The sequence below is a fragment of the Dreissena polymorpha genome, chromosome 4, assembly GCF_020536995.1.
Source record: "Dreissena polymorpha isolate Duluth1 chromosome 4, UMN_Dpol_1.0, whole genome shotgun sequence".
NCBI lineage: Eukaryota > Metazoa > Mollusca > Bivalvia > Myida > Dreissenidae > Dreissena > Dreissena polymorpha.
In genome coordinates, this window is record NC_068358.1 from 124,553,813 (window position 1) to 124,566,567 (window position 12,755).

The 12,755-nt window shown below is 37.4% G+C and overlaps 1 protein-coding gene across 2 annotated transcripts in view; it reads left to right on the forward strand.

Moving 5' to 3' along the window:
* Positions 1-7,294, forward strand: part of LOC127875878 (rho GTPase-activating protein 6-like) — a 50,889-nt gene extending 43,595 nt beyond the window's left edge. For both annotated transcript variants that reach the window (XM_052420614.1, XM_052420613.1), the window contains 5 exons: positions 716-922; positions 1,879-2,030; positions 3,263-3,442; positions 4,697-4,794; positions 5,426-7,294. In XM_052420614.1, the coding sequence (XP_052276574.1) occupies positions 716-922; positions 1,879-2,030; positions 3,263-3,442; positions 4,697-4,794; positions 5,426-6,128 (1,340 nt within the window). In that variant the 3' untranslated portion in view covers positions 6,129-7,294. The remainder of the gene's footprint in view (positions 1-715; positions 923-1,878; positions 2,031-3,262; positions 3,443-4,696; positions 4,795-5,425) is intronic.
* Positions 7,295-12,755: the final 5,461 nt, after the last annotated feature.

Here is a 12,755-nt window from a genome sequence, read left to right on the forward strand (position 1 = left end):
ATCTGTATATACATTAAATGCAACGTTTTTTTGTATGCTTGTTTATTTTTTTAATGTTTTATTGCTCAAAATGATTTCCATGTTTTTGGGCTTAATAGCAATTTGTGCTTTTTCGTCACCCAAAGGAACTATTTCTGTTTTCTAAAAATATTTGAATTACAGCTTAAACTGGTAGATAATATTAACGTGTTGAAAACACATTATTTGGATAGAAATGTGGAAAAAAAACTATGCTGAACATGAAGCGCGTAAAGTTACAACATTTAAAGTCTGTATTATATAAAAAAAAATATGTTACGGCTCGCGCATTTTTTTCTGATAAAATAAAAATGATACTTCCCCAAGGGAATATTGTATCTCATTCATAGGCCACTTTCGTATTGTATGCTTAAGGCCCCAAGTTAGTATTACTTATATCATGATTTTTGATATTTTTAGCTGTGATCGTGTTAAATACAAAATACCACCCATAGATTTACCACCCAGTATGAAAATCTCACTGCTCAAAATGTAATTCATACAATTTCTTTCTTGCGTAGAAAATGTATTTTCGTATTACAAATTATAAATTGTAAAGTTTGTGTGCAGTTTGACAATATGTATATTACAATTTAACAAATGCAGATATTTTCATTGAAGTGTTTTATGTATTGTTTTGCAACTTGTGTTACATTTCTTATTTTTATATATGAATATGTGTGCTGCTCGTCCACAGGATTACGGGTATTAGGGATTTTCCGGGTGGGCGCCTCCAAGAAGCGGACAACACAGTTGAGGGACGAGTTCGATTCCGGACTCGACGTGAAGCTCAACGAGTCGCACAATCCGCACGAGGTGGGCGCTGTCCTAAAGGAGTACTTCCGGGACCTCCCGGAGCCTCTCCTCACGCGCGACCTCTACTCGCCACTCATTGCCGCTAGAGGTAAAGTATGCCGAGTATAATGTTGGCGAGGATAATGATTACAATGGTTTGATAACAATTGTTATTATCAATCGATTCATTTTTTGTACATGTACGTGATAAAGTTTGATTCTTGTAAATTAAACTTTTGTCAGTTTGCTTCTTTCGTTCGTTCAAAGCGAGTATAAAAATCATTTCGCGCCAAGCGCTTTCGATCTTTAACATAATTCGACGTATTTTTTACCACGGGCTTTTTTGTAAAATAAACGGCATTATGTTTCATATGAACAGATAAATAATTGTATTTGCATTTAAATATTTTAGGTCTAGGCCTTTTAATTCCTAACCGGTCTTTGCATAAAATACCGATAAGTATGACCTTTTGGATCTCGCGTATTAAACTACACTGCAATATAAGGATTGACAACGTGTTGATCTTGAAAATCAACCCTACCTAACAGGATTATAAGCTGAACCACGTAGTCATAAAACCGTACATAACACACTCAAATGTTGGTATGTTTAAATTGTTCGTCGTATTCAACAAAATGTTATATTGTAACAACGGTTGTCTGTTAAGCTTTTCACCCCTTTTTTAAACACTCTTAGGCCAAAAAATAGGTCCGTTTCGGGTCGCCCGACCGTGTCTCCCGAATCGGCGCCGACCCTCAACTTTTTATTGGGGTTGTAAACACAAAATTCGTTTATTTTCGTTTATATAAAATGTAATATCAAGCAAACAAAGCATATATCTACATGGATTTATTATTATAAGCTTTAGTAGCCTTCCATTTTAGTACCCGAAAAAAAACTACCTACCGACCCTGTTTTTTTCCAATGAGACCAGAAACGGACCTATTTTGGGGGGCCTTAGCTGGAAAAAAACTAGTGCATTATACCGTATTTCATCGACGCAAAAAGGCTAGTTCACTTTGCTGCGTATAAGTTCATAATCATGTTATTTCCGGTATTTTTAGGTCTTCAGTCCATTGAACAGCAGCTCGAAGTGACCCGGATGTTGCTCGCCCTTCTTCCGGTAGCGAACCGCGACACGCTTTGGGCATTGTTGCAGTTCCTCTATAAAGTTGACCAACATTCCAGTGACGTCATAGATGAAAGAGGAGAAACGGTATATATACATGCTCTTTTGTTTACGGGATAATTCGGGCAGCTCACTATTTCAGTGATATGCTATAATGGTTTGCAATAAAGGATAATGGTGTCGAACGCAATACCTGTTTATTGTATTGGTTGAGCGGAGATATTAATATTTAGCGTACTTTAAGCGGAAGACAAAACAATACGGTGGAGTAACGTTATACTAGTACACGCAACGTGAAGCATTTAATTCATAAAGACGGGCAACAGATTTCGGTGTATCAAGTTATCTTTGTTACAAAGCCGTAGACCTTGTAAATATCGCTGTGTAATAGTTGAAACAATTAACCAAATAATGTACCGTATCGCGTGTTTCAATCTGGGCCCTTTATAGATAACAATCTAATAAAACAATAAAGTAATTGGAGGCCTTCCAAAATTCGATGGGCATGTTTGATGTTCGGCCGATCCAGGTTTTATAGCACGTAGATATATATTGTATATTAGATACAGCGTGTTTCATGTCAAGGGGGGCACTGGTTGTATACTGGAGTGCCCCGTGTTGTAAATAGTTTCGTATCAGGACACACTCGAATTGCAATGAGCGTTATTTAAAACACCGAAGAGTGACTGGCCAATATTAAGACAATGAAGAAATATAGTCACGTCGCCATATTCTTTCTGTTCAATATCGCGGATGCCTAGTGGACTTTCCCATCCTTCTAAATTGGATCAATCTATTTCCAAAATTAAATTAGGGATGTCTATTATATTTATTTCTATATTTAGAATATTTCTTACAGAAATTCCTTTAAGCAAACAGCGCATACCCAGATGAGACGCCGCATCATGCCGCGTCTCATCTGGGTCTACGCTGTTTGCCAAGGCCTTTTTTTCTAGACGCTAGGCATACATGTGTTAATATCAATTCATATTTGTTTGTTTGCGGACGATTTACTGTCGTTATTGAATTGAATAGTTTACACCGAATAGTGAATATTTTTAATGTTTTGAATTTCATATCGTTAAATAAAACATGGGTGTTGTTGTGAATGTTGTTGTTTTGGGGCTGACCATTCTCTGTGTTGGAATAAACGCATTAATTCCGCATGCTTATTAAAAATAACAATTATTAAATTCATGATTCTAAAACTTTTGTTAAAACACAATTCATTTCATAATCATACCAAAAAACCGATCACTGCCGCCATGCGTATGCTACGCTTAGTTCCTCTTACATATGAACTCAATCTCTCCAATCAGGTGGCGGGCAACAAGATGGACTCACACAACCTGGCCACGCTGTTCGGCCCCAACATCCTGCACAAGGCGAAGGCCGGCGCCAAGGAGTTCACTGTCGAGAGCGTGGCGCGCGCTGAGGAACGCGAGGAGGTCATCGACGTCATCCACACGCTCATCGATCACCACCAGATGCTCTTCCAGGTGAGCGGGCGGAACGCGTGCATGTCTATAAGCCCCGTTCTGGAAAAAATGGGCTTAATGCATGTGAGTAAAGTGTCGTCCCATATTAGCCTTTGCAGTCCGCAAATGCCTATTAAGGGCGACACTTTCTGCCTACGCTGGATTTTCGTATAGAAGAGACTTCCTTTAAACGAAAAATTCCATAAAGTGTAGTTCCTGTTTAGCCTGTACGAACTGTACAGGCTTACCTGGAACGACACTTGACGCACATGCTTATAAAGTCCAGTTTGAAAGCTCGTAAAAAAAACCTAGACAGTCTGTAACTTTTTACCACTCCGCTTACTCAGTCAGGTAGTGTCTGATACAGTAGATGCTCTTCTAGTTGAGCGGGCGAAGCACGTGCATTTCAGTGGTTTTGGAAACACTGGTGTTCACCAGTTCTGCAGAAGGGCGTTTTATGATCATGATTCGTCTCAAGAGAGTTACGATGGTTGTCAGTCTTTTGTTCAAATACACATGCATACTGAAAGGACACTTGTTCTTAAAGGGCTGGTGTTATTTGCGAGCTAGAAGGGCTTATTAATATTTTTGCACGTATGCTGATAGGAACGTTTGGCTTCAAAGATATGTTTTCCAATGAGGCTTAAATATGCTTCTTTGCATATGCTGATTTGGCAATTTTGTTATTTCAAGAAATGTTGTCCTGTAAGATTGAATATGGCCGATGAGCCTTTATGAAAGACACATTTTAGGACCTTTATTAACTTTATTTTTCTAATAGAATTTGTTTTCACATGTTTTTGTTGTTTAACATATTATATCTTTTAAACACGAATCATGTTATTTGCATCAAACGGGAAATGCGACTAATTAACATACGCTTGTTTTCATTACATATATTACAACTGAAAATCATCACACGAAAGCGTGATTAAAAATATAAATTATGATATCCTTCCGTAAAGGAATAGGACTCGTGAAACATGTGGTCCTATCTAGCATACGTACTTGTTCCGCCCATGTTTCTCTTTGCATTTACTTTGCGCCATCTGTAACCTTCAATTAAAACGCCATTAGTGTAAAACATAGCCACAGTGTGGTGTCTGTTATTATACCAATTGAAATACACATTAGCTTTGCATATATTCTCTATCACGCTATTTAAGTAATTAATATTGTAGAGGCTATATTCATACACAAATTTCCGTTTTGGACACATTTGTTCTCTTCAAGTCCAAGGGAAACAACTCTTACAATACTGTTTTTCACTCGCAGATTCCCGCAACGGTTCATGACGAAATTTTACAAATGTTGTTGGAGTCAGATCCGGAGACAACTGAGCAGATCCTGAAGCGGATATCAGCCGATACTGGGTAATACATGTAAATTTATGTTTTCTTGTTATCTTTCAATATATAAGCTAGAATACATCAAAGGGACTAATTCACAGATTTTCGTGTGTGCTTTTCTTTTTGAATATTATTTCTAATGAAACAGTAATATTTAGAATTTCTAATAAAACAGTTATATTTAGAATAGATTTAAAATTAATGATAAAAACAAGGAAAAAGCAGGATCTTGAGAGTAAAAAGCTTTTTATCTGCCGCTGCATCAGAATGGCTTTTGAAATTTGAGTTATAACTCTAAGTCGGTAATACACGCCTTTGCAAAATTTTCGATGAAAAGCGTTACAAACGCTTGTTATTTTTTACAACTTCGATTGTTGATTATCAATTAACGAATATATATGTTAAACATGCGCCATAGTCAGGAGGGTTATTTTGCTCATTTGAAGTCCCTTTTAATTTAAAAGTAGAACAAGTAGAACACCCTTCCGGATTAATTTCAGCTTGACGCCCGAAATTGAAGTTTTTAATTAATAATACCATTTTGATAAATTTATTACATAGGTATTACATGCATAGTATTCATTTAGTCATTTTCAAATCCAGTTAACGTGATTTTCTTGCAACGCCGTTTAATAAATCCTGCTGTTCATTATAGGGTGGATGGAGATGCAGACACGTACGGCGATGTTTACGACGACAGTGACGTCTCCTTGCCTCACTCGCCCGTCAGCGAGACGAATCTCCACTTTCGGGACGTGGCAGCGCTCTCCACGGGGCCTCTGCGTGTTGCGAGAAGCGCCGAGTTTCTCACGCCGACCGTAAATCGAAAATTCGTGTTCAACAACGACGCGGAACACGACGAAGCGCCAGCACGACGGAAAAGTGACATAAATAGCGTTCTGCCAGTTACGGACAGGCCAAAATTTCATTTAGTGATCGAAAACACGCCGAGCCCACCGGAAGTGAAGCGACCTCAAAGACATTCGCGAGCCGAGCTCTCCGCAACCCCTCGCGATCTTTCTAGTCAAGAGAAATTCAGCGCGCGACCTCATTCGTTTCACGAAGAGCGACCGCATTCGGAACTGTACTGGAAACCTAAGACTCTCTCCATTCCCTCCCCAACATACATGCGGCAGAACTCGGACAATCCACGGGTGGTCGTCCCCTTGAACAGTGCGTTATCTCGCGCCGCCCCCAAATCCCCTCGTGTCACTTCCTCTATCCAGCGACCCTTGAATTTCAGTCGCTCCACACCGGAAGTAGAAAACGAGTGGCAAAAAGATAGATGGCGTCAGTGGGATAACATGGCGTCGGAAAGGCCGAAAGAAGCGACGTATGAACAAGAAACGCTAGTGTAAATAGTTTAATAACTCAAGAATATTACGTCTTCTATTATATTTAATTGGTTATAAATGTATGTATATTGAAAATGTTTATATTTACTTCGTGTTGTTTTTATTTATTAACGACTTCTACTGGGAAAGTGCCTTTGTGCAAAATGCCATATAACCAGCTAGCCAGATGTCACGTCAGCAGCATTTATTATTGTACTCTGGATGTTAACAGTTTACTTATATCTTCGGTGTTTTTGTTATTGTTAGCCTAATATGTGCTATTTTACATTTCAACGTCACGTTTCTGTATAAATCTGTGTTACTTACTCTTTCGCGAAAAAGAAATGTTCAATTTACCGGTATATGTATAGCTGTACTATATAGAAATCCATTTCATGTTGTTCTGTTATATATAATATTTCGGAGAACCAGTGTTCAGTGTAAAATGTATATCTCGGTAAAAGGTCAACTCGTGCTTAGCTTTCCATACATTTGGTGATGGTCAATATGATTTCATGTAACGTTCTCACTTGCTCGCGGGAAATATTTGGATTCCTTGTAATTTCTATACACGTAACCGTTGTTTTAAACACAATAAGAAATAAGTCGGGACAAAAATACGCCTAGACAGAAATCGGCTGAATAGTTTTAACAATCCGTTTGTTTTAATTTCACTGAATTTGTGGGTTATCTTGCTGAATTAGTATTTGACTAGCTGTTATTTAGAACTTCTTCAAAACTGGATTTTCCGCAAATTAACATGTGGTACAAATACACACGCCCTTAATAAATCCACAACGTGAATTATTGTCATTCAAAATTGCCACAAATATTTTAGCAATACGCGCATGTTGATGTTACACAAGTGTACGTATATGAATTTGTTTGTAATTCGGAATAAGTTGAATCCCAATAACGTCCATATTGTTCGAAGATTTATTCTTAATATATTTTAGCGAAGAAAAACTTTTGGCAACATATTTATCGAGCTTGTTTTCCTTCTGCACTGAGTTCCACTGAATTATGCTGATCGGGAAATATCTGTCAATATTCTATGAATGTTTCTCTTCAAATATTAGTATAAATAACGGTTTATTATATTATATATATTTGTTGATATTACATAAAAATTTGTGTTCATTTGATGCTTTTGTTCAAGAAAAGCTGCAATAAAGAGTCTCTGAAACTGACCGCCGAGTTGCGTACTTTTCACTTGCGCGAGATAGTGGCCTTCCCAGAAAGATATAGTAAGTTGTGTCACGGTATAATACCCCCGTCACACCGGACTGGCGTCCTTACTGTGTCCTTATGTCGACCCAGGTCGCAGTGAGGACGCCATAGACGCCGGAGGACGGCAGTAAGGACGCAAGAGGACACAGTGAAGACGCCGAAAATTGCTCAGGGCGCGAGCCCACGGCGACCACTTTGAACATGTTCAAAGTGGTCGCCGAAGTCCGGCGTTTTTACGGCGTTCTGTTAAGGTCGCAATAGTCGTAGTAGGGACGTGGTAGGGTCGCTGTAAGGTCGCCATGGACGTCGTGTGGTTGCCGCTCAAACCCACAGAAAATGACAATTGACTGCAAGGCGAACGTACGGCGACCTTATTGCGACTTTAGTACGTCCTTTGTACGTCTATTGCGTCCTCAGAAAGACTATGGCGTCCTTACTACGATTTCATTGCGTCCTTACGGCGTCTATTGCGACCCTACTACGACTATGGCGTTTGTACTGCGACCCCAGTGCGTCTTTAGGGACGTATTAAGGACGCCGCGAGGACGCGCAGAACGCCATAAACCAGGACGCTGGTGTGACAGGCGAAAAACAGCATTGTTAACGAAAAAGTCATTGGCGTCCTTACTACGACAATCAGAAATTTCCAGAAACTCAGTCTTAGGTCGCCGTAAAGACGCCAGTCCGGTGTGACGGAGCTATAAGGAGATTCTGGGGCGTAATACTTCAAAGTTGACCAAGCAAGTTTAAAGTAACGAAACGGTATCAAGTGTTGCTGTTTTCTTGAAAACCATTCGTATATAAGGGTTAAATAATGGTGTATTACATGTAAATGACGAAAATTACTGATCGTGTTTTCTTAAACGACTTTCACGTTCCTTTTTGGACGCTTTATTATTTAAAAAAGTGAAAATTCCATCGAAAATTAATGATTTTATTGCTCAATTAGCCCTTTTTCAACTATTTAGCAGAAACCGTATATAATTTTTATTTTATTTTAAGTAACTGTGTTCTTGACCCTGACACAAATTCTCTCACATGCAGACCTAAGCATGGCCCTGATATTAGATATCTGTATATACAGTTTCATTACCTCAAGTCATTTATTTATACGTTTTTGAATCCTAAAATTGACGCAGCCTGACGCCGACGTCCCAACCGCCCGAACAACGACATACCCCAATCTATAAAGTTACACTTTTTCTAAACAAAAATAAATGGTTGAAGTGTAACCTACGGTGGCATAGATGTGACATTCACTCCTCTTTTTTTTAAATTTGCACTCCTCTTTTTCTATCTCGTGGCTACAACTTACTATCTCGTGGCCGCGAGTTAGCTATGTTGTGGCCACGAGTTAATAAGTCGAGGCCACGAGATACAAAAAAGAGGAGTGCAAAACTTAATAAAAGAGGAGTGCAATTATAAAAAGAGCGGTGCAGTTAATAAAAGAAGGGTAAATAAAACAAAAGAGGAGAGAATTTTAGCTATCTCGTGGCCAAGTTTTGCGTAACATGTGCAAATATTTTGTACGCATATATATATATATATATATATATATATATCTGGCCACAGCGGGCTTTTACTGTGATGATTTCTTCCCTTTGTATAAAGATCACCATGAATAACCATAATTATGGAACAATTTCATTGTCTGAGTAACTCGTGGCCACGATTTAGCTAAGTCGGGATCTCGAGATAGCTAAAATTCTCTTCTCTTTTGTTGATGATTACTTCTCTTTGTATAAAGATCACCATGAACGACCATGTGGAACAATTTGATTTGCTGACTAACTCGTGGTCACGAGTTAGCTAAGTCGGAATCTTTTGATAGCTGAAAATTCTCTCCTCTTTTGTCTAATGCACCCTTCCTTTACTTACTGCATCCCTCATTTTTTAATTGCACTCCTGTTTTATTTAGTTTTGCACTGCTCTGTTTTTCTATCTCGTGGCCATGACACAGCTAACTTGTGGCCACGAGTTAGTAAGTCGTGGCATCGAGTTACTAAGTCGAGGCCACGAGATATAAAAAAAGAGGAGTGCAATTTAACAAGAAAGGAGTGAATGTCACCTTTATGCCACCGTAGTTACCACAATCTTGATACATAATTTTCCGAAATTGTACAGTAAATTAAAAAGATTGTTCATGTCATTTCTTCGTATGGGTTCGAAAGTTGCGAGTTCGATACACACTGGGATTTTTCATTTTAATAAATATTTTCAAATACCTCTTTATGAAGAAAACTGTTTTCATTTAATGTATTTGCCATGAAAAAAATGAATACAAATAATATTGCTTTAAATCTTGAATGACTAAAACGTGTCAATATCACGAATATGCGTGATATAACCATTTGACACAGTAACACATGTTTTATATGCGTCGGGCCTTTTCACAGATTTTGGCATGTATTGAAGGTGTCATTAAATGCTTTATATTGATAAATTTAAACATTGGACCAAAAAATCTACAGTAAAAAAAGAATACAATTAAAAGGGTGTAAAAGTCTTAGATGAGAAGATGTATTTTTTACTTTATATAAGCAATCCTCGTAATTTCACCAAATATAACGACAACAACATAACTTTCCAAATTATCGTTAATCAATCGTTTCGCGTTGCAACGCTTTATAATTTTCAGGTTTTTAAATCGACAAAAGATGCATGTAATGGATATTTTATAGCATGGTAAATGTTCAGCATTACTATTTCCTCATAAATATCCTAACTTAAACGAAAATTTGCGAATCTGAGACAACTTTTTTAAATTTTGTCAATTTACCAAAATGTGAAAAGGCCCCTTTCAATGTGTACAAAGAAGAAAAAAACTAGAGACCCGTTGTGTTCTTTATTGCAGAGCGGTAACAGTAAAAACAGTTATAGTCATATCGTATGTATACAACACTTTTTGTAACAGAAGGCTGGTACTAGTGGTAGTTAATTTAATCCAACAGATGAATTGCGGATGTTCACATTAATCGCACGACTTGACCCTGAATATAATCCAAAACATAATCTGTTCAATCATACAAAGTTTCCTGTAAGAATTTATCAATTTTTGTCATATCGCTATGCTTTGTTGAAAACCGTTTTATTCCAATGTCGTTTAATGACTCCGCAGACACGTGCGTTAATCCTGTCTCCTCGGTCATTGAAGGCAACACATCACTGTATTCCGCCTGCAGTTTTAAAAATTCGTCCATAAACAGTGTCTGTTCCCGCGATAATCTGTGTTTCTTAGCACTTTTCGCGCTTTTCGTGACCAGATAATTGTTCTGCGTCTCTGCTTCCTCGGAGCTTGTATCAAAAACGAAATTCTCATTTGTTTCCTTTTTCATATACTCTCCTGTATCCGAAAACGACACGGGTTTTTTAGCGTTAGTCAGCTGGTTAAAGAACCCTTCGAACAACGTCTGTTCCCTCACTATGGATGCTTTATCCCTTTGCAGCAGAAGCGACTTGAGGGTGGATCCGTCTCCCAGGGTTCCACTCTCCTCCTCGCCCAGTTTGCCGCTAACCGCAACCGAAAGTCGCTTGTCCGCTATTTTGTCCGCCATTTTACTGAGTGCCTGATTTAACAAGATGTATTTTGTTATACAGTTGATATCTCTTTATTTTATATTATCACTGGACAGGCATTGACTAGTATATGTACGTAGGTTGCCTTGCCAGTAATTACATTCGCGTTATAACAGTCTGTTTCTGCTACTGGTTATGTATTTTACATTTTCGAGTAATACAGTAAGGTTAGTATTAGATCCGGAATAATGCTAGTTTTTTTCATCTTTATTTCATTTGTTAGTATTTATAAAACAAAACAAAAGGAAACTCTCAGAACCGGTTAATTGTTTAATCATGTATTTTTGTTGCATACGTTGTACGAATATTACCGAACAAAGCCTTATTTTCTGTGTAACTATGTTCAGTATGAAGATCTATAGAGAATAACATGTTACTGCCAGTTTATCAATATATCAGGCGAGGCTTAGGATATCAATATATCAGGCGAGGCTTAGGATAGAATAACGGCGAGTCTTACATCTACGTCAACATTTTAAAGAAATAATGAATACAAAATCGCTACGACACTGCATTTTTGAGGGATTGTATATGATTTTAATGTTTGACGTTTTAATAATGACTACATGACAACTTGCGCTTAATATTTGTAAAATATGTTTTCTGCTGTTTGTGTCGCTTGGTGCGTCTAACGTATATTACAGCTTGGTTTCAAAATGTATTTTTGTCGAATCCGAATCTATTTGACTAAACCTGATGACTTAAACGTTGATTTTGAATAATATGGCTTATCTCCGAACATCGACTCATATAAAACAATATGTATCAGGCAGCGCTATATCAGGCAGATATCATTGTAGCGTTATGACAACTAGTAATGTTTGGTATGTCAATGTGGAAAGATACTATTTTGTCTGTTTATTGTGATCAGCCATGACCGATTCATAGCTGCTACGTACAATCACGAGTACATATCACCCATTGATGCAAAAAGGCACCATGAGCCTTCTAATTTCAATGTCACATGGTACCTTTTTGCACCAATGGGGCGATATTATACACAGAGAAGGCAGAGGAGTTGTCTTTCTTGTCGTGTCGCCTTGTGTCTTGTTACCAAGCAAACACTTGTTTTTTTGTTGTTGTGTTTTAATCGTTATGGTTTTAAGAGTGTCATTTAAATATTGGGTTACCTAATTAAACACGTTTTATCGCATAGCTATAGTACACGTGTTATCACGACGAAGGAAACTTGCTATATGTATTATTTTATTAGTATTATTATTATAATTATTAATATTATTATTGCTCTATACTTGGGTCTATTTTATTTCTTATTTACATTAATGACATCCCATCCTTCGTTAAAAACTCAACAATTGATCTTTACGCTGACGATTCAACATTACACGTATCGGATTATAACATTCAAAAAATATACAATTATATTTGCAAAATGATTTGGAAAGTATAGCAACACGATGCCCCTTTAATAACATGTAAATTCATCCAAACAAAAATTAATGTATGATTTTATCAAAAGCTCGTAGTTCTGCCCACAATCTTAGACTTAATATTAATGGTATTATCCTTGAACAAATCAAAGAATTTAATTTACTAGGAGTTACGATTGATGAGCATCTTACATGGCAATCGCACATAAACAGTGTAGCCTATGTAGTAAACTTAACTGTAAACTGGCCTTATTAAAACGAATTAACTCTTTTATTAACTATGAAACAACAACTAGTAGTAGTAGAGGAGTAGTAGTAGTCTAGTAGTAGTAGTAGTAGTCGAGAGTGTAGTAGTAGTAGTAGTAGTAGTAGTAGTAGTATTCGTAGTAGTAGTAGTCAAGTAGTAGTAGTAGTAGTAGTGGAGTAGTAGTCGTAAATAGTTCGAAGTCGTAGT